General features: G+C 44.7%; 3 protein-coding genes across 3 annotated transcripts in view; all 3 read right to left on the reverse strand.

The window, feature by feature from the left end:
- Window positions 1-9,710: 9,710 nt before the first annotated feature.
- Window positions 9,711-10,772, reverse strand: LOC121875408. Its single transcript, XM_042379960.1, has one exon. The coding sequence runs from the start codon at window positions 10,764-10,766 to the stop codon at window positions 9,711-9,713; it is 1,056 nt and encodes a 351-aa protein (XP_042235894.1). The 5' UTR covers window positions 10,767-10,772.
- Window positions 10,773-11,301: 529 nt separating this feature from the next.
- Window positions 11,302-13,173, reverse strand: LOC121875409 (melanoma-associated antigen E1-like). The gene has a single exon (XM_042379961.1). The coding sequence runs from the start codon at window positions 13,171-13,173 to the stop codon at window positions 11,302-11,304; it is 1,872 nt and encodes a 623-aa protein (XP_042235895.1).
- Window positions 13,174-13,317: 144 nt separating this feature from the next.
- Window positions 13,318-22,242, reverse strand: part of LOC121875410 (uncharacterized threonine-rich GPI-anchored glycoprotein PJ4664.02-like) — a 33,691-nt gene continuing 24,766 nt past the window's right edge. The window contains exons 2-6 of the mRNA XM_042379962.1: window positions 19,631-20,575; window positions 17,254-19,541; window positions 16,781-17,192; window positions 16,515-16,577; window positions 13,318-16,335 (exon numbers count right to left, since the gene is read on the reverse strand). Of these exons, the coding sequence (XP_042235896.1) occupies window positions 13,318-16,335; window positions 16,515-16,577; window positions 16,781-17,192; window positions 17,254-19,541; window positions 19,631-20,575 (6,726 nt within the window). The remainder of the gene's footprint in view (window positions 16,336-16,514; window positions 16,578-16,780; window positions 17,193-17,253; window positions 19,542-19,630; window positions 20,576-22,242) is intronic.

Genomic DNA, 22,242 nt, shown 5'->3' on the forward strand with positions numbered 1-22,242 from the left:
CACGGGCTTTCCTTATCTCGTTTCTTCCTTCATCCTTGCTATCACTTCCTTTAATTTCAAGATTTGAAGATTTCTTCCTTAGCCCTCTCTAACTTGGCCCTCTGAAGGGCACAGCCCTGTTCACAAGTAGCGCTAGCCATTACTGACAATTAATCCCCGGGAGCTAAGCCTGCCGTGACCTTTCCTCTAGTGAGGTCAGAACACACTATCATGACGAAGATTCTTTTCTTAAATCAGTGATCTCCCAACATTTCTTGGTATTCGAGGGCCAGTACCAGGGCTGCCAAGTTTGACCTCTTAAGGCCATATTAGCCTTTTCAGAAATTACTTGGCCTTAAAAAAATGCATGCAGGCCATGGAAAGTGTGACTGAAGCATGGGTTGTGTGACTGAGGAATAGCTAGTGTAACTGAGGCATGGGTGATGTGACTGAGGCATGGGTGGCACGGTGGTGTGACTAAAGCATGGGTGGTATGACTGAGGCTGTGCTGGCCACTGCCTGAGACTCCTGTGTTGGCCTCTGCCTGAGACTGCAGTGCTGGCCACTGCCTGAGACTGCTGTGCTGGCCGCTGCCTGGGACTCCTGTGTTGGCCTCTGCCTGAGACTGCAGTGCTGGTCACTGCCTGAGACTGCTGTGCTGGCCGCTGCCTGGGACTCCTGTGTTGGCCTCTGCCTGAGACTGCTGTGCTGGCCGCTGCCTGGGACTGCTGTGCTGGCCGCTGCCTGAGACTGCAGTGCTGGTCACTGCCTGAGACTGCTGTGCTGGCCGCTGCCTGGGACTCCTGTGTTGGCCTCTGCCTGAGACTGCAGTGCTGGTCACTGCCTGAGACTGCTGTGCTGGCCGCTGCCTGGGACTGCTGTGCTGGCCGCTGCCTGAGATGCTGTGCTGGCTGCCTGAGACTGCTGTGCTGCTGCTGGCTGCTGCCTGGACTGCTGTGCTGGCTGCTGCCTGAGCTGCTGCCTGGGACTGCTGTGCTGGCGCTGCCTGGGACTGCTGCTGCCTGACTTGCTGCCTGACTGCTGCCTGGGACTGCTGCTGGCCGCTGCCTGAGACTGCTGTGCTGGCCGCTGCCTGGGACTGCTGTGCTGGCCGCTGCCTGAGACTGCTGTGCTGGCCGCTGCCTGGGACTGCTGTGTTGGCCGCTGCCTGGGACTGCTGTGCTGGCCGCTGCCTGGGACTGATGTGCTGGCCGCTGCCTGGGACTGCTGTGCTCATGATAACTCAAAGAGTGTCTGGAAACAAGCCCTTCAATGTATTATTAAGCCCCCCTCTCTCAAAAAAAAAAAATACAAGCATAGCGGAATACAGGGACGTAGGAAGAGTACCCGGTGGACAAGCGAGAGCTACGTGTAGGTACTGTAGTTTTATAACCCTCGGAAATGTGGCGCCCGTCAATAATTGACGAGCACTGAACTGTAGGGGTTATAAAACATTGGAACCTACCCGATATGCTCCCAACGTGTAGATAGTCCATTGTGGCTTATAATAAACATGAAAATGAGACACCAAGCTGGAGCTCTTAGGAGTGGCGTGAATTTTTCAACCCTAAAACCAGACAAGAATCTCTAATCTGCTCAAAATCTGTCCATGGATAATTTTGGCCATTTTCGACTTGGATTATTTTTTTTAAAGCAGTGCATTTTTGGACTTAAAATAGTTTAATGAGCACAGCATTACTGTTTTTTTTACTTAGAAATATTACTGTTAAGCACATCTAGACCTTACTATATAGTAGAAATACAAAATGTTTGGCATAATTGGATTTAATACATCAAAATAAATCTGCCATTCTAACAAACGTGAATTTTGCTCTGAAGCCACAATCAAAATAAATTTTGGGGGGATTAACCACCCCAGTACATTGACTTAATCCAGCGACTAAACCTGAACCCTTTGAATACAGTACCACGGATTAGCTTGTCGAGTGATATAATTTAACTCCACGAGTACGGTGAACTAGCCCTTTGAGTAGGATGAACTAGTCCCTTGAGTAGGATGAACTAGCCCCTTGAGTAGGATGAACTAGTCCCTTGAGTAGGATGAACTAGTCCCTTGAGTAGGATGAACTAGCCCCTTGAGTAGGATGAACTAGTCCCTTGAGTAGGATGAACTAGTCCCTTGAGTAGGATGAACAAGCCCCTTGAGTAAGATGAACTAGTCCCTTGATTAGGATGAACTAGCCCCTTGAGTAGGATGAACTAGCCCCTTGAGTAAGATGAAATAGTCCCTTGATTAGGATGAACTAGCCCCTTGAGTAAGATGAACTAGTCCCTTGAGTAGAATGAACTAGTCCCTTGATTAGGATGAACTAGTCTCTTGAGTAGGATGAACTAGCCCCTTGAGTAGGATGAACTAGCCCCTAGGATGAACTAGCCCTTGGTAGGATGAACTAGTCCTGGGATGAAGTAGGATGAACTAGCCCCCTTGAGTAGGATGAACTAGCCCTTGAGTAGGATGAACTAGTCCCTTGAGTAGGATGAACTCGTCCCTTGAGTGGGATGAACTAGCCCCTTGAGTAGGATGAACTAGCCCCTTGAGTAGGATGAACTAGTCCCTTGAGTAGGATGAACTAGTCCCTTGAGTAGGATGAACTAGCCCCTTGAGTAAGATGAACTAGTCCCTTGATTAGGATGAATTAGCCCCTTGATTAGGATGAACTAGCCCTTTGAGTAGGATGAACTAGTCCCTTGAGTAGGATGAACTAGTCCCTTGAGTAGGATGAACTAGCCCCTTGAGTAGGATGAACTAGCCCCTTGAGTAGGATGAACTAGTCCCTTGAGTAGGATGAACTAGTCCCTTGAGTAGGATGAACTAGCCCCTTGAGTAAGATGAACTAGTCCCTTGATTAGGATGAACTAGCCCCTTGATTAGGATGAACTAGCCCTTTGAGTAGGATGAACTAGTCCCTTGAGTAGGATGAACTAGTCCCTTGAGTAGGATGAACTAGTCCCTTGAGTAGGATGAACTAGCCCCTTGAGTAGGATGAACTAGCCCCTTGAGTAGGATGAACTAGTCCCTTGAGTAGGATGAACTAGTCCCTTGAGTAGGATGACACTACTCAGTGGGTTAGGTTATCATAAGCGTAAGGGACAAATTCGTCGTACTCAAGGGGCTAACTAATTGTACTCAAGGGGGCTAATTCATCAAACTCACGGGGCTATCATTGTACTCCAGGGGACAAGTCATCATACCTATTCACGAGGATGACATCATACATAAAGTAGTAAATTAACATACCCAATACTGTAGGTTTGAATAAGATATCTGAGAACTTCTTCAAACCATCTTTTCTTCAGATTTACTCCACCCAGAACAATGTTTTTTTTAATTTTATAATTATTAACATTTTACAGCCATTTTCCATTTTCGTGAGGGTTAGCCGTGATTACCTGATGGCAGCTCTCCATGCTGCTCGGTCTCTTGTAACCTCTTGTCAGGTCTTTTCTTCTCTCTAATGACATTTTGGTACTACAATAATATACTGTACGGTCTACCGTACTATATAGTATATCGTCACAAAACTCTCTGGCAGATTATTTCAAGAGTTCACAATTCTCACTCAGAAAAAGTTTGCTCTCACAATTTTCTGTACTTGTGGCTTCTTCAACCTTGAGCTGTGACCCCTTGTGGGGCGGGCATCCGCCAGCTCCAGATATGAACACTCGACTGAATAGTGCCCTCTGAGGTGATAATAAACTTCAATCAAGTCACCCTTTGCCCGTCTATAGTATAAGTTAGGCAGTTGCAGGCGTTCCAATCTCTCTGGGTAACGGAGGTGCGGTAGTGCAGGCACCAGTCTGGTGGCCCTCCTTTGGCCATTTTCAATCAACTGACAATCTGTAGCATATCTAGGGAACCAGACGGGTGATCTACTCCAGATGGGGAAGCACCTCACTCTTGAGGATCATTACGAGGGACGAATCGTTTAGATTACTGAACGACCTTCTTACAAGACTAGCTAGTTTAGTTGCTTGATTCATCTTCTCACAACGGCCCGAGAACTTCAGTTCAATGTCAACATGCTGTACACACCGAGGTCCTTTTCACATTCGGTCTCCATTAATGCTATTTTTTCATCCCGTTGGGACATGTGATATACCTCCTAACTGTTGGTACGACGTAGGTGCATCCTCTTACACTACGTGACATTGAATCTTAACAGCCATTTCTTCGACCATTCTTGAAGCTGACAGAGATCTTCCTGTAGGTCTTCACAGTCTGTTTGTTTCTTAGTTTCCCTAGAACTGTTATTTTCCGAATATCTCATTTAGACCAAGATGTTACTGGTGGTGTTGGCTGTCACGTCATATTATGAAGACTGCATACAACATTTCAAGTATATTTTTTTTACAGGATTAGCCCACCAAGGCTACAGGTCAATGTCCCACATCAGGGCCTGGGAGCGAAAATATAATAATAATAATAATAATAATAATAATAATAATAATAATAATAATAATAATAATAATAATAATAATTAATAAAAAATTAATAAAAAAATATAATAATAATAATAATAATAATAATAAAGGACCAAAAAAAACGATCAATAGTGAGAAAGGATTAATTATGAATGTTGTGTTGTCAAAGTGAGAGAAACAATTGAGACCCTGCAATTGTGTAAATGAGGCAGAAAGTCAGATCAGCAACCTGGGACTGGTCACAATTTTCGTGATGCCATATGGTAGCAGGGTCTACCATGAGACAACACATTATGCTTTCAATATCTTCTCAAGCGGTAGTACCTCCCTGTTTGGTAGTTGCCTAATACCTAATAACTGCAATAAATAATAGTAAAAAAAATACAGTGCTATATGATCTAAGAAACCAGTAGTACGCCTTATAATAAAAATATATTATGTAAAATACAAATAATAATAACAGTTCTCCAGCCTAAGCAGATGTCTAATTCCTCGCACTACCTCAAAATATCACATTGCGGAAATAATTATGTAGAACTTTGATCACTTACGTTACGTTGGACATACAGTATATTGTCAGGAAGTGCTGATTTCCGTTATGCTTATGGAAACCTGTGGTGGTTGCTGCCAGTCATCACCATATATGAAGGATTCTAGTTTGAAATAAACAAAGAAATATATTACGTGTCAATTATCCTTTTCTTTATCTTCTTTCAACAACGTGCTTAAATATTTCCTCGATTTATTATTTTATGAGTTATTCGTCTTCTGATGAATCTCTCTCTCTCCCCCTGTGCCACTTGGTATGTTTTCAGCTCCATTGACAAATTATTTAATTCTTGAATAGAACTGCATTGAGCAACAACCAGTAACCTCTTCCATGCCTGGGACCTTAACCTGAATTTGAATCAAGCTTTGATAACTCTGACCCGCAACTGTTATCCTCTAAAGTCTAAATGAAAAAAAAAATAAAATAAAAATACAAATTAAATAACTAAATAAAAAATAAAATTAGTGTAAGGGTTTATGAGATATTATCAGGAAAAGTGAAAGACGTTATAACTCAAGTGCTAGACCAGCTCTTATGAACGATAATAGCGTGTTCCTAATAGCGACCAAGAGCGTGTTCCTAATAGCGACCAAACTGCCATACACAAAGAATAAACCCTTACTCGCTAACCTAACCTACCAGGTAGGATGTTCAGAGAATTATGGAATAAAATTGAAACTGGGAGCACAGAAGGCCGAGTCTATACCTGGGCCGGACGTGTGTGTGTGGTGAACTGTACATATTAACTGGCATTGTATTTGTGTTTCATCTTGCCAGTTCGCTACATTTATGTCTCTTATCACAACACGCCTTGGATGCTGGTGTAAATGGTCCCTTTGTTACCAGGGTCACACACACACACAGAAATAGAACAAAAATATGAACCTAAAACAGTGAAGGTGGTGGTGGAAGGAGTGGTGGTGGTGGTGAATGAAGAGGAAGGGGTGGTGGAGTGGAGGAAGAGGAGGAAGGAGTGGTGGAGGAAGAGGAAAAAAGGATGATGGTGAAGGAGGAAGGAGAGGTGGTCAGTCAGCAAGAGACACCTGATAGGGATATCGAGTTGGATTGCTACCGGAAGGCGTTACAGATTTACCCAACGACCGATGGTCTCTCACCCTCCATTATCTGTACCTCTCGTGTTACACCCAGCCTGACTACCACCACCACACAACACACAATCATCACTACCACCATTACAACATACAACCACTAACACACACACAAATTGTCCTGATCAACATATAATCACTCCCCTCTATACCACCATTTGACCCTCTGCTGTTCATAACCTGTTATCATAATTCGGGACATTTGTAGACCTTCGACTTTGCTTGCCACTTGAGTAGAATATCATCTCCCCGAGTACATTGCGTAAGATATCTTGATTTTCTTGAGTATGATAACTTAACCCCTTGAGTACAAGAGAATTACCCTAGTGAGAAAGATATCGTAACTCCTTGAGTACGATGACACTCCCCCCCCAGTACAATAAATTAGCCTAATAAGATATATTTGACCCTCTTGAGTACGACGATTTACCCCTTTCGGGACAATTACCTAATTCCACAGGTTTATCACAGCCCTTTGAACATTATAATGTATTCCCTTAAGTATGATAGCACTGTACTCGGGATTATTCATTACTAACGAAAAATACAAACAGTCAGTTATTGATTTCTTTAAAATGAACTAAAATATCTATGTTAGTAATTTTATAAGCGAGTATAGCCTAGCCTAATGCTGTCAATCCGTCTACCTGTAATTTTAAACATACAGGTACAGTATAGGGTTCGAGCCATAATTCTAGTTTCCAGGTATTGCTTAGCATGACATTGTTGTGGTACTTTGTCTGTAGCGAGAGGAAGTTCCCAGTTGATGTTGGGATCATTGGGTGAAAGGTCAGCCTAATTATGCCGTTATTTACCATGCACTGTTGAAATATGATATTGCATAAGTCCCTCCTCGCCCCTGGGGAGTGGAAGTTCCCTGTTAATTTCGGCGTCACTGGCTCAAATTTCAATGGCAATGTTGCGAAAAACAGAATTGGGATTTCCTAACCATAACATGATTGTCCATGTACCGACGATAATAATATTTTACAGTATATGTTTACTGATGCGCGTCAAATGTTACTTCTAAGTGAAGGGAGACATGTTCCCTTGTCATTGTCCGTATCTTGTTCAGGAACTGTTGTAAATTAAACCAAATATAAATAGACCAACTGAACAAAACTATCAGGTATTATATATATATTTTTTTTACATTTTCATTGTTCAGTCTACCCTCAGTAAAACTATGGCCACTGTACAATACAATGGGTAAAACGCGAAAATAAAAAATCTGACGTTTAAAATGAAATACGCGTCAATTTGATACTTTGATTGGATTAGTCCAATATATATAGTGCTTAATTATACACAGGTGGGGGAGGGCCAATATTACCTGTTGTATTCAGACAGGTGGGAGCCCCAAATATTACACTTTTTTACCTGCGCGCTCCCTCTAATAAAACCATTTTATTTGTAGCGTTTGATCATTGATTACAATGGCAAATATCGTATCAGCGGTAAAGGATTTTGTCACTAGTCTCACTTTGTGTGATTGATATACACACACATATATATATATATATATATATATATATATATATATATATATATATATATATATATATATATATATATATATATATATATATAATATATATATATATACTGTATATATATATTTTTCTATTACTACCAGTGAGTTGTATAACGATATTGGACTCTTGTAAAAAAATCAATTTGATCGACGTTGGTGTGATTGAAGTTTTATTACACTGTTGCTCTCAGTTGGGTGTGCTGCCATCTGGGTGCTGCTGGTTCAGTGAAAAAAATAATGTACAGAACTTTTGTGAACCCTGACCCAGGTCGCTGTGCACTAGGACCCAGAACAAGAAAGCTCCAATGTTATTTTTACTCCATATTTGAGATGTATAAATGCACAGGTAATGTAATGGGTTGAAACTATGGTGTCCCGAGTCTAGGGGAAAAATTATACGAATCTTTGAAAATCCGTACTGAGATGGCGGTGACGTCATAGGAGCTCTTCTCGAACTACTGACGTCACAGAACACGGAGTTAGATGTGAACCCGTGTGTAAAGAGTGTCGGGGCCGGGCGAGTCAACGCCAACGGGGATGTAAACAACGTCTCTGATAACCACCGGAAAGAGATTGAAAACGTCTTGTGTTGGCTACCTTACATCACTCAGGCGACCTGTAGTGTAATTGTCATCATGCTCGCCTCGCAAACGAGTGGACCCGGGTTCGATCCCGGGCAGGGTGAAACTATAGGCAAGTTTCTTTATGCCATTTGCCTGTCTACCCAGCAGTAATTAGGAACTCCCATGTTAATCGATTTGCGGATCGTGTTTCGGGGTAATGGTTAGCCATTGTAGTTGGCGAGTTGTTCGGTCTTCTCGGACTATTCCTCGACGCCGGGTCATGCAACTTGTTAACTCAGGGTGTGGTTGATGGGTTGGCGACAGTTTCTACAGCCTTAAACAAATTCACGCCTAAGTGGCCCTAGGGCCGGCCATCCTCGTTACACGAGGGGCAACCATTATTATACTTCACCCAATTCTACCAATTTCATACTGGCATAATTATATCTGAGTGACAACTTCTGGTTCTAGTAAAGGAAAGACTCATTAGTTTGCAAGTCTATATTGAATACTGGATACAATAATTAAAAGGTAAATGCTGTTAGTACAGTATGATATAGCATCATAAAACACATGCCATCAAGATCAAAAATACATATTCTTATCAGAGAAGAATAACATAAATCCATATATTGTATTGTAACAAAATATGTCAAGAACTTTCTGTATACATGCGCTATATATAATTAAATAAATCTTGTACTTTATCAACAGAAATCACTGAATAAACGTAAAAAATCATTAAATTCATTATCCTTGTCACAAAAATAAACTCAGAGCATTAAAGTATAAGGTTCAAGTAAGTGGTCTTCAGGTGAAGATAAAAAATATCCTACAAATAATGTAAGATTACCTATAAAAAAGCAGTAAAGTTCCCTATAAAACTAAGGATAAATTAAATCTACAGCTGCAATACACAGGGAGTTAAGCGAGGCAGATGGCAGGGGTAGTAAACACTGGTGGCAGGGGTGGTAAATACTGGTGGCAGGGGTGGTAAATACTGGTGGCAGGGGTGGTAAATACTGGTGGCAGGGGTGGTAAATACTGGTGGCAGGGGTGATAGACTCTAATGGCAAGGATGGTAAACACTGGCGACAGGGATAGTAAGCACTGGTGGTAGGGATGATGGACATTGGTGGTAAACAATGATGGCAGGGGTGGTAAAGTGGTGTCACTGTTGTGTATAACAGTCAACTTAGTTGCACTAGGTACGGTTGAGCATTATACATTATACAAATCATCACTTAACATAACACAGCAGGTCTGGCCCAGAGGTGCCGTAACTAGTGGCAGACTTGAATAGTTGTTCCAGGGAGAAGTGTATATTGTGTGAAACTACTATTGGCGCTTACACATGCTGTATTAACCTCTAAAAGGCGTTGCTCTAAACCTATACTAACAAAGAAACTAATATATAATGTATCAATTAATCAACATCATGTGATATTTGTACTTAATCATACCTTTTCAACACAAACATTAAAGCGCTTACTTGATGACTCGTGAGTGGTTTATGTAGCCTAATATCTCATCTAACGGCGGGGTTTTTCAGCAAGTTTCACGCGAATTTTTTTGTGGCAAATATAGAAGTGGCCACGTTTCAACAACTCCTGTGTTACTTCGTACTCCTCATAAGTAACGAAGCAGTAGTTGGCAAGATTGTTTGTGTGCTTGTCTTTTGGACGAACCAACTCTAGCACGGTGCCCCAGTGGCTTATTTCCTGAGAAATCATTTCATCGGTGATTTCGGGATTTAGGCCGTGGAAGAAGAGTCGTTCCTTCTCTCGTGCATTTTCTAAATATGGTGTTACCTGCTGCCCAAATAGTGTGTGAGTCGAGGAGAGGACATTCTGTACAGACTCCTTAGAATCAAAAATCAAAAATCCATTCCTACCTTTTATATATGTTTTTTTCAATCCTCCAAACTGAGAGAAATATGTTCTAACGTGGCAATGCAAGGCTTCTTTAGGTAAGTGTCCCAAGAGCACCTTATAACTTCCACTGTCTTCAATGGCGGGCCCTGAAGCTGGCTTATTAGACTGCTCCCTACAGGACAATTCAACCTTCACTATCGTATTATTTATTTCAATACGTTTTTTCTGCAGGATAACTCGTGCCACTCCGTCGTCGACTTCAACAAAACAGAAATTAGCCGGGCTGCAGTAATAGCTGCCGGGGCGGTTGGGGCGATTGAATTTTACCACCATACCAAATTCAGAAATTACCTTTAATATGTCGTCCTGAGTAGTGTTGTCATCTAGTCCACCAAGGTAGAGCGAACAGGTACTTCTCTTTGGCCGGAACACGGACAGCCGTTGGCCCAAAAAAATTTGCCGAGATTTAAATGCCTTCTCGGCTCCCTTTCGTTCAAGATACGTTACCCATACCTGATCTGCTTCTCTTTCCAGCCTGAAAATGCGTCCACTTTTCTCCACGTGAAGTTTTATTAGGGGCATAGACGCGTTAAAAGGTACATTGGTAAAAACAACACGATTGTACTTCATTATGCTATTGTACACGTCCTCAGGAACAAGGGCCCCTTCTGCTATTGTACTTGTGGTGTGTGAGGCTTCAGCATCACAGTCCATCGAGGAATGAAAATTTTCGGAGGGAATTGAAGCCTGCCTACATATCATGTCGGATTCTTTCCTTGTGGTGATGTCTTTGTGTAGTGAGAAGTCCTCGTTCTGTGTGTTTATCCAGTTGGACGAGTTATTACTAAACTCCGGTTCATTCCTACTAATTGAACTGCTATGTGATGTGGTGTCCATCTTATATGCGACATCCCTCCCCATGTTCTTACTTCGCACACTGTCTCTGCCTCGTGAAGCTTGCTTGCTTCGCGTTATGTCCTCAACTGGCACACTGCCCCTGCCTCGTGAAGCTTGCTTGCTTCGCGTTATGTCCTCAACTGGCACACTGTCTCTGCCTCGTGAAGCTTGCTTGCTTCGCGTTATGTCCTCAACTGGCACACTGTCTCTGCCTCGTGAAGCTTGCTTGCTTCGCGTTATGTCCTCAACTGGCACACTGTCTCTGCCTCGTGAAGCTTGCTTGCTTCGCGTTATGTCCTCAACTGGCACACTGTCTCTGCCTCGTGAAGCTTGCTTGCTTCGCGTTATGTCCTCAACTGGCATCGTTGTTATGCACACTGTCTCTGCCTCGTGAAGCTTGCTTGCTTCGCGTTATGTCCTCAACTGGCACACTGTCTCTGCCTCGTGAAGCTTGCTTGCTTCGCGTTATGTCCTCAACTGGCACACTGCCTCTGCCTCGTGAAGCTTGCTTGCTTCGCGTTATGTCCTCAACTGGCACACTGTCTCTGCCTCGTGAAGCTTGCTTGCTTCGCGTTATGTCCTCAACTGGCACACTGCCCCTGCCTCGTGAATCTTGCTTGCTTCGCGTTATGTCCTCAACTGGCACACTGCCCCCGTCTCGTGAATCTTGCTTGCTTCGCGTTATGTCCTCAACTGGCACACTGTCTCTGCCTCGTGAAGCTTGCTTACTTCGCGGCATGTCCTCAACTGGCACACTGCCCCTGCCTAGTGAAGCTTGCTTACTTTGCGATCTGTCATCACCTCGTGATATTTTGCGGTTACCGCCAGAGGTGTTTCTGGTTGATGCAGGCTCAAGTTCTGTCGTGTCCTCACGCCTGCCACTACGGTCACGGGTGGCTGCTGATAAATCGTCATGATAAGCCACTTTTGGTGAGACATCCAAAAACACTGAGGTGTCCCGCCTAGGTGAGCTGTCCACAAGTACAGAGGTGTCTTGACCTGTTGAGAGGTCCACAGGTACAGAGGTGTCTTGACCATGTGAGACGTCCACAGATACCGAAGTGCCTTGACCTGTTAATATGTCCACAGGTACTGTGGTGCCTTGACTTGGTGAGATGTCCACAGGTACTGAGGTGTCTTGACTAGATGAGATGTCCAAAGGTACTGAGGTGTCTTGACTTGGTGAGATGTCCACAAGTACTGAGGTGTCTTGACCTGGTGAGATGTCCACAGTTACTGAAGAGTCCTGACCTGGTGAGATGTCCACAGGTACTGAGGTGTCTTGATCTGGTGAGATGTCCACAGGTACTAAGGTGTCTTGACTTAGTGAGATGTCCACAGGTAATGAGATGTCTTGACTTGGTGAGATGTCCAAAGGTACTGAGGTGTCTTTACTTGGTGAGATGTCCAAAGGCAATGAGGTGTCTTGACTTGGTGAGATGTCCACAAGTACTGAAGTGTCTTGACCTGGTGAGATGTCCACAGTTACTGAAGAGTCTTGACCTGGTGAGATGTCCACAGGTACTGAGGTGTCTTGACCTGGTGAGATGTCCACAGTTACTGAAGAGTCTTGACCTGGTGAGATGTCCACAGGTACTGAGGTGTCTTGATCTGGTGAGATGTCCACAGGTACTAAGGTGTCTTGACCTGGTGAGATGTCCACAGGTACTGAAGTGTCTTGATCTGTTGAGATGTCCATAGGTACTGAAGTGTCATGATCTGTTGAGATGTCCACAGGCAATGAGGCATCTTGACCTGTTGAGATGTCCGCATGTACTGAGGTGTCTTGACATGGTGAGATGTCTAAAGGTACTGAGATGTCTTGACATGGTGAGATGTCCAGAGGTACTGAAGTGTCTTGATCTGTTGAGACGTCCACAGGTACTGAAGTGTCATGATCTGTTGAGATGTCCGCATGTACTGAGGTGTCTTGACCTGTTGAGATGTCCACAGGTACTGAGGTGTCTTGACCTGTTGAGATGTCCACAGGTACTGAGGCATCTTGACCTGTTGAGATGTCCACAGGTACTGAGGTGTCTTGACATGGTGAGATGTCTAAACGTACTGAGATGTCTTGACATGGTGAGATGTCCACAGGTACTGAAGTGTCTTGACCTGTTGAGATGTCCACAGGTACAGAGGTGTCTTGACATGGTGAGATGTCCACAGGTACTGGTGTCTTCACCTGGTGAGATATGTGCCGAGTGTCTTCACCATGTCGCATGTACTGAGGTGTCTTGACATGGTGTGTCTAAAAGTGCTGAGATGTCTTGATCTGTTGAGACGTCCACAGGTACTGAAGTGTCATGACCTGGTGAGATGTCCACACGTACTGAGGTGTCTTGACCTGGTGAGATGTCCACAGGTACTATAGTGTCTTGACCCTGTGAAATGTCCACAGGTACGAAAGTGTCATGACTTGGTGAGATGTCCCACGTACTGAGGTGTCTTGACCTGGTGAGATGTCCATAGGTACTGAGGTGTCTTGACCTGGTGAGATGTCCACAGGTACTGAGGTGTCTTGACCTGGTGAGATATCCACAGGCACTGAGGTGTCTTGACCTGGTGAGAAGTTCACAGGTATTAGAGTGTCTCGACCTGGTGAGATGTCCACAGGTACTGAGGTGTCTTCACCTGGTGAGATATCCACAGGTGCCGAGGTGTCTTCACCTGGTGAGATGTCCACAGGTACTAAGGTGTCTTGACCTGGTGAGATGTCCACAGGAACTGGGGTGTCTTGACCTGGTGAGATATCCACAGGTACTGAGGTGTTTTGACCTGGTGAGGTGTCCACAGGTACTGAGGTTTCTTGATCTGGTGAGATATCCAGAGGTACAAAAGTGTCATGATCTGGTGAGATGTCCACAGGAACTGGGGTGTCTTGACCTGGTGAGATATCCACAGGAACTGGGGTGTCTTGACCTGGTGAGATGTCCACAGGTACTGAGGTTTCTTGATCTGGTGAGATATCCACAGGTACAAAAGTGTCATGATCTGGTGAGATGTCCACAGGTACTGAGGTGTCTTGACCTGGTGAGATGTCCACAGGAACTGGGGTGTCTTGACCTGGTGAGATATCCACAGGTACTGAGGTGTCTTGATTTGGTGAGATGTCCATAGGTACTGAAGTTTCTTGACCTGGTGAGATGTCCACAGGTACTAAAGTGTCATGACCTGGTGAAATGTCCACAGGTTCTAAAGTGTCATGACTTGATGAGATGCCCACAGGTACTAAGGTGTCTTGACCTGGTGAGATATCCACAGGTACTGAGGTGTCTTGACCTGGTGAGATATCCACAGGCACTGAGGTGTCTTGACTTGGTGAGATGTCAACAGGAACTAAATTGTCTTGACCTGGTGAGATGCCCACAGGTACTAAGGTGTCTTGATCTGGTGAGATGTCCACAGGCACTGAGGTGTCTTGATCTGGTGAGCTGTCCACAGGTACTATAGTGCCTTGACCTGGTGAGAAGTTCACAGGTACTAAAGTGTCATGACCTGGTGAAATGTCCACAGGTTCTAAAGTGTCATGACTTGATGAGATGTCCACAGGTACTGAGGTGTCTTGACCTGGTGAGATGTCCACAGGTACTATAGTGTCTTGACCCTGTGAAATGTCCACAGGTACTAAAGTGTCATGACTTGATGAGATGTCCACACGTACTGAGGTGTCTTGACCTGGTGAGATGTCCACAGGTACTATAGTGTCTTGACCCTGTGAAATGTCCACAGGTACGAAAGTGTCATGACTTGGTGAGATGTCCACACGTACTGAGGTGTCTTGGCCTGGTGAGATGTCCATAGGTACTGAGGTGTCTTGACCTGGTGAGATGTCCACAGGTACTGAGGTGTCTTGACCTGATGAGACATCCACAGGCACTGAGGTGTCTTGACCTGGTGAGAAGTCCACAGGTATTAGAGTGTCTCGACCTGGTGAGATGTCCACAGGTACTGAGGTGTCTTGACCTGGTGAGATATCCACAGGTGCCGAGGTGACTTCACCTGGTGAGATGTCCACAGGTACTGAGGTGTCTTGATCTGGTGAGATGTCCACAGGAACTGGGGTGTCTTGACCTGGTGAGATATCCACAGGTACTGAGGTGTTTTGACCTGGTGAGATGTCCACAGGTACTGAGGTTTCTTGATCTAGTGAGATATCCACAGGTACAAAATTGTCTTGACCTGGTGAGATGTCCACAGGTACTAAGGTGTTTTGACCTGGTGAGATATCCACAGGTACTAAGGCGTCTTGACCTGGTGAGATGTTCACAGGTACTGTAATGTCTCGACCCTGTAAAATGTCCACAGGTACTAAAGTGTCATGACTTGGTGCGATGGCCACAGGTACTGAGGGGTCTTGACCTGGTGAGATGTCCACAGGCACTAAAGTGTCTTGACCAGGTGAGATGTCCACAGGTACTATAGTGTCTTGACCCTGTGATATGTCCACAGGTACGAAAGTGTCATGACTTGATGAGATGTCCACACGTACTGAGGTGTCATGACCTGGTGAGATGTCCACAGGTACTAAAGTGTCATGACCTGGTGAGATGTCCACACGTACTGAGGTGTCTTGACCTGGTGAGATGTCCACAGGTACTATAGTGTCTTGACCCTGTGAAATGTCCACAGGTACTAAAGTGTCATGACTTGATGAGATGTCCACACGTACTGAGGTGTCTTGACCTGGGGAGATGTCCACAGGTACTATAGTGTCTTGACCCTGTAAAATGTCCACAGGTACTAAAGTGTCATGACTTGATGAGATGTCCACAGGTACTGAGGTGTCTTGACCTGGTGAGATGTCCACAGGTACTATAGTGTCTTGACCCTGTGAAATGTCCACAGGTACGAAAGTGTCATGACTTGATGAGATGTCCACACGTACTGAGGTGTCTTGACCTGGTGAGATGTCCACAGGTACTAAAGTGTGTTGACCTGGTGAGATGTCCCCAAGTACTAAAGTGTCTTGACATGGTGAGATGTCCACAGGTACTAAAGTGTGTTGACCAGGTGAGATGTCCACAGGTACTATAGGGTCTTGACCTGGTGAGATGTCCACAGGTACTAAAGTGTCATGACCTGGTGAGATGTCCACCGGTATGGAGGTATGTTGACATGGCGAGATGTCCACAGGTACTAAAGAGTCATGACCTGGGGAGATGTCCACAGGGACTGAGGTGTCTTGACCTGGTGAGATGTCCATAGGTCCTGAGGTGGCTTGACCTGGTGAGATGTCCACAGGTACTGAGGTGTCTTGACCTGGTGAGATATCCACAGATGCAGGTACTGAGGTGTCTTGACCTGGTGAGTCCTGGTGAGATGTCCACAGGTACTGAGGTGTCTTGACTTGGTGAGATGTCCACAGGAACTGGGGTGTCTTGACCTGGTGAGATATCCACAGGTACTGAGGTGTTTTGACCTGGTGAGATGTCCACAGGTATGGAGGTATGTTGACATGGCGGGATGTGGTGAGAGGTGTCCACAGGTATGGAGGTATGTTGACATGGCGGGATGTCCACAGGTACTAGCTATTATAACAGCTGGTGAGATGTCCACACGTACTGAGGTGTCTTGACCTGGTGAGATGTCCACAGGTACTATAGTGTCTTGACCCTGTGAAATGTCCTGGGTACAGAATAATCATGACTTGGTGAGATCATCCACACACGTACTGAGTGACCTGGTGAGATGTCCATAGGTACTGAGGTGTCTTGACCTGTTAGAGATGTCCACAGGGTACTGAGGTGCCTTGACCTGGTGGGGCCATCACAGGCACTGAAGGTGTCTTGACCTGAGGTAGAAGTTCACAGGTATTAGAGTGTCTCGACCTGGTGGGAAATGTCACTTTGGAGTACTGAGGTGTCTTGACCTGGTGAGATATCCACAGGTGCCGAGGTGTCTTCACCTGGTGAGATGTCCACAGGTATGAGGGTGTCTTGACCTGGTGAGATGTCCACAGGAACTGGGGTGTCTTGACCTGGTGAGATATCCACAGGTACTGAGGTGTTTTGACCTGGTGAGATGTCCACAGGTACTGAGGTTTCTTGATCTGGTGAGATATCCACAGGTACAAATGTGTCATGATCTGGTGAGATGTCCACAGGCACTGAGGTGTCTTGACTTGGTGAGATGTCAACAGGAACTAAATTGTCTTGACCTGGTGAGATGCCCACAGGTACTAAGGTGTCTTGATCTGGTGAGATGTCCACAGGCACTGAGGTGTCTTGATCTGGTGAGCTTCTGGTGAGATGTCAACAGGAACTAAATTGTCTTTGTGACCTGGTGAGATGTCCACAGGCACTGAGGTGTCTTGATCTGGTGAGTTGTCCACACAGGTACTATAGTGCCTTGATCTGGTGAGATGTCCACAGGTACTATAGTGTCTTTGACCCCTGTGAATGTCCACAGGCATTTTATAGTGTCTTGACTTGGTGAGATGTCAACAGGAACTAAATTGTCTTGACCTGGTGAGATGCCCACAGGTACTAAGGTGTCTTGATCTGGTGAGATGTCCACAGGCACTGAGGTGTCTTGATCTGGTGAGCTGTCCACAGGTACTATAGTGCCTTGACCTGGTGAGAAGTTCACAGGTACTAAAGTGTCATGACCTGGTGAAATGTCCACAGGTTCTAAAGTGTCATGACTTGATGAGATGTCCACAGGTACTGAGGTGTCTTGACCTGGTGAGATGTCCACAGGTACTATAGTGTCTTGACCCTGTGAAATGTCCACAGGTACTAAAGTGTCATGACTTGATGAGATGTCCACACGTACTGAGGTGTCTTGACCTGGTGAGATGTCCACAGGTACTATAGTGTCTTGACCCTGTGAAATGTCCACAGGTACGAAAGTGTCATGACTTGGTGAGATGTCCACACGTACTGAGGTGTCTTGACCTGGTGAGATGTCCACAGGTACTGAGGTGTCTTGACCTGGTGAGATGTCCACAGGTACTGAGGTGTCTTGACCTGGTGAGATATCCACAGGCACTGAGGTGTCTTGACCTGGTGAGAAGTCCACAGGTATTAGAGTGTCTCGACCTGGTGAGATGTCCACAGGTACTGAGGTGTCTTGACCTGGTGAGATATCCACAGGTGCCGAGGTGACTTCACCTGGTGAGATGTCCACAGGTACTGAGGTGTCTTGATCTGGTGAGATGTCCACAGGAACTGGGGTGTCTTGACCTGGTGAGATATCCACAGGTACTGAGGTGTTTTGACCTGGTGAGATGTCCACAGGTACTGAGGTTTCTTGATCTAGTGAGATATCCACAGGTACAAAATTGTCTTGACCTGGTGAGATGTCCACAGGTACTAAGGTGTTTTGACCTGGTGAGATATCCACAGGTACTAAGGCGTCTTGACCTGGTGAGATGTTCACAGGTACTGTAATGTCTCGACCCTGTAAAATGTCCACAGGTACTAAAGTGTCATGACTTGGTGCGATGGCCACAGGTACTGAGGGGTCTTGACCTGGTGAGATGTCCACAGGCACTAAAGTGTCTTGACCAGGTGAGATGTCCACAGGTACTATAGTGTCTTGACCCTGTGATATGTCCACAGGTACGAAAGTGTCATGACTTGATGAGATGTCCACACGTACTGAGGTGTCATGACCTGGTGAGATGTCCACAGGTACTAAAGTGTCATGACCTGGTGAGATGTCCACACGTACTGAGGTGTCTTGACCTGGTGAGATGTCCACAGGTACTATAGTGTCTTGACCCTGTGAAATGTCCACAGGTACTAAAGTGTCATGACTTGATGAGATGTCCACACGCACTGAGGTGTCTTGACCTGGGGAGATGTCCACAGGTACTATAGTGTCTTGACCCTGTGAAATGTCCACAGGTACGAAAGTGTCATGACTTGATGAGATGTCCACAGGTACTGAGGTGTCTTGACCTGGTGAGATGTCCACAGGTACTAAAGTGTCATGACTTGATGAGATGTCCACACGTACTGAGGTGTCTTGACCTGGGGAGATGTCCACAGGTACTATAGTGTCTTGACCCTGTAAAATGTCCACAGGTACTAAAGTGTCATGACTTGATGAGATGTCCACAGGTACTGAGGTGTCTTGACCTGGTGAGATGTCCACAGGTACTATAGTGTCTTGACCCTGTGAAATGTCCACAGGTACGAAAGTGTCATGACTTGATGAGATGTCCACACGTACTGAGGTGTCTTGACCTGGTGAGATGTCCATAGGTACTAAAGTGTGTTGACCTGGTGAGATGTCCCCAAGTACTAAAGTGTCTTGACCTGGTGAGATGTTCACAGGTACTAAAGTGTGTTGACCAGGTGAGATGTCCACAGGTACTATAGTGTCTTGACCTGGTGAGATGTCCACAGGTACTAAAGTGTCATGACCTGGTGAGATGTCCACCAGTATGGAGGTATGGTGACATGGCGAGATGTCCACAGGTACTAAAGAGTCATGACCTGGGGAGATGTCCACAGGGACTGAGGTGTCTTGACCTGGTGAGATGTCCCCAAGTACTAAAGTGTCATGACCTGGTGAGATGTCCACACGTACTGAGGTGTCTTGACCTGGTGAGATGTCCACAGGTACTATAGTGTCTTGACCCTGTGAAATGTCCACAGGTACTAAAGTGTCATGACTTGATGAGATGTCCACACGTACTGAGGTGTCTTGACCTGGTGAGATGTCCACACTATAGTGTCTTGACCTGGTGAGATGTCCACAGGTACTATAGTGTCTTGACCCTGTGAAATGTCCACAGGTACGAAAGTGTCATGACTTGATGAGATGTCCACACGTACTGAGGTGTCTTGACCTGGTGAGATGTCCACAGGTACTATAGTGTCTTGACCCTGTGAAATGTCCACAGGTACGAAAGTGTCATGACTTGATGAGATGTCCACAGGTACTGAGGTGCCTTGACCTGGTGAGATGTCCACAGGTACTAAAGTGTCATGACCTGGTGAGATGTCCACCGGTATGGAGGTATGTTGACATGGCGAGATGTCCACAGGTACTAAAGAGTCATGACCTGGGGAGATGTCCACAGGGACTGAGGTGTCTTGACCTGGTGAGATGTCCCCAAGTACTAAAGTGTCTTGACCTGGTGAGATGTCCGCAGGTACAGAGGTGTCTTGACCTGGTGAGATGTCCACAGGTATTGAGGTGTCTTGACATGGTGAGATGTCCACAGGTACTAAAGTGTCTTGACATGGTGAGATGTCCACAGGTACTAAAGTGTCTTGACCTGGTGATATGTCCACAGGTACTAAAGTGCCTTGACTTGGTGATATGTCCACAGGTACTAAAGTGTCTTGACATGGTGAGATGTCCACAGGTACTAAAGTGTCTTGACCTGGTGATATGTCCACAGGTACTAAAGTGCCTTGACTTGGTGATATGTCCACAGGTACTGAAGTGTCTTGACCTGGTGAGATGTCCACAGGTACTAAAGTGTCTTGACCTGGTGATATGTCCACAGGTACTAAAGTGCCTTGAGTTGGTGATATGTCCACAGGTACTGAAGTGTCTTGACCTGGTGAGATGTCCACAGGTACTAAAGTGTCTTGACCTGGTGAGATGTCCACAAGTATCGAGGTGCCCCCACCTGGCGAGATACCCATAGGCACAGAAGAACCCTGATGTGGTGATACATACTCAGGCATTGAAGTATCCTCACCCTCTGTCTTTGTTAATGAAGTGTCCTTTTGAAATGAGGTGTCCATATCTATTAAAGTGTTCTCCTCTCCTGAAGCAATGGGCCCTATGGTATTCGATCCCTTCCCCTGATTTGGTGTTCTCACTAAGTTTTATTAGCTAATCCGGTTAACAGGGCCTGGCGTGCTTTTGTTTTATTCGTGACATGAAGAAGGACTTGTGAGGTATTTGTGTCAGGAAGAAATGTGTGTATGCTATATGTGACGTGAAGTGAGTGTGTGTTATCTGTAAAGTGACGTGAAGAAGTGAGTGTGTGTTATCTGTAAAGTGACGTGAAGAAGTGAGTATGTGTTATCTGTAAAGTGAGGTTAATTGTAATCCGAGGGAGTTCACGTGACCTAAAGAAGTACTTGTGAATGAGCTACTTGATTCCAGAGGTTTCCTGATAAGTGAGATCCTCAGAAACAAGGTGCCTCTGACACCTGAGATCTTGAGAGGTGAGGTGATGCTGGCAGGCGAGTTACAAGTGAAATGTATGGTGTTCTTGAAAAGTGAAGCAATCCACTATGAACTCATGCAAGTTTCTGAAAGTAAAAAATTTGACATCATACAAATACACACACACACACACACACATATACGGTATAAATGTATTCATTTGTATTTATTTGTCGATTTTCGGGTGAAGGCAGCTATCAAACAGGGAGGTACTACCGCCTAGGAAGATATTGGAAACATAATGTGTTGTCTAATGGTAGATCCTGCTGCCATATGGCATGAAAAAAATTGTGGCTAAGTCCCAGGTTGCTGATCTGACATTCTGCCCCATTTAAACACAATTGCAGGGGTCTCAATTGTTTTTTTTACTTTGACAACACAACATCCATACTGTGATATAGTTTCTCACACTTGATTTATTTATTTTGTTAGTTTTGTTGGTCAAGTTTAATGCTAAACTCATGGAGTTGATAATAATACAGGTTTATACACTAACAAATGATAGTGAGGATGAAGTTGTAGAATAGGTTTACGGTAATTTAAAGGCAGAAGACACAGTGAAGTTTAATGAATGTTTGATTATAAAGGGCGACTTTAACGCAAAGTTTGGGAAAGAAACACCAGAAGCAGGACCACTTGGGTTAGGTAATAGAAATGAAAGAGGAGAAATAATAGTTGTATTTTGTAAGGAAAACAAGATGATAATTGCAAATACTGTGTATTTAAAAAAATCACCCTAGACATCATTATACAGTACATGATATCGCCCCAAGAAAATGTATATAACGTTGTCAGGAATCAAATACACCTGTAGATTAAATTTTAATTCATAAATGATTAAGAAATTGAGTACAGGGTAAACCAAACAAAGGCCTATCCAGGGGCAGACTGTGGGTCAGACCATGTCCCAAATTGTCCCAGTAATGAGTTAATTAGAAGAAAAAAAAAAAATAAATAAGATAATTAAATCAATAAACAAATTACAAAAAAATAAGAAAAAAGAAAAAGAAATTTGACAAAATCAAACTGTAGCAGGGATATATGAAAATGAGACCCAAAACAAATTTTCCTTATTGCCAGAGGGTGGTTTTGATGAACAAGAAACAAGAAAAGGTGGAATAATTTTAAAGAAATAATGTTAGAAAGCGTG

The sequence above is a fragment of the Homarus americanus genome, unplaced genomic scaffold, assembly GCF_018991925.1.
Source record: "Homarus americanus isolate GMGI-L3 unplaced genomic scaffold, GMGI_Hamer_2.0 scaffold27433, whole genome shotgun sequence".
Classification (NCBI taxonomy): Eukaryota; Metazoa; Arthropoda; class Malacostraca; order Decapoda; family Nephropidae; genus Homarus; species Homarus americanus.

What these genes read in the sequence shown, in the direction of transcription:
- LOC121875408 (XM_042379960.1), bottom strand. Translation starts at nt 10,766, where the DNA reads ATGGACTGTGATGCTGAAGCCTCACACACCACAAGTACAATAGCAGAA.
- LOC121875409 (XM_042379961.1), bottom strand. Translation starts at nt 13,173, where the DNA reads ATGCGACATGGTGAAGACACTCGGCACATATCTCACCAGGTGAAGACA.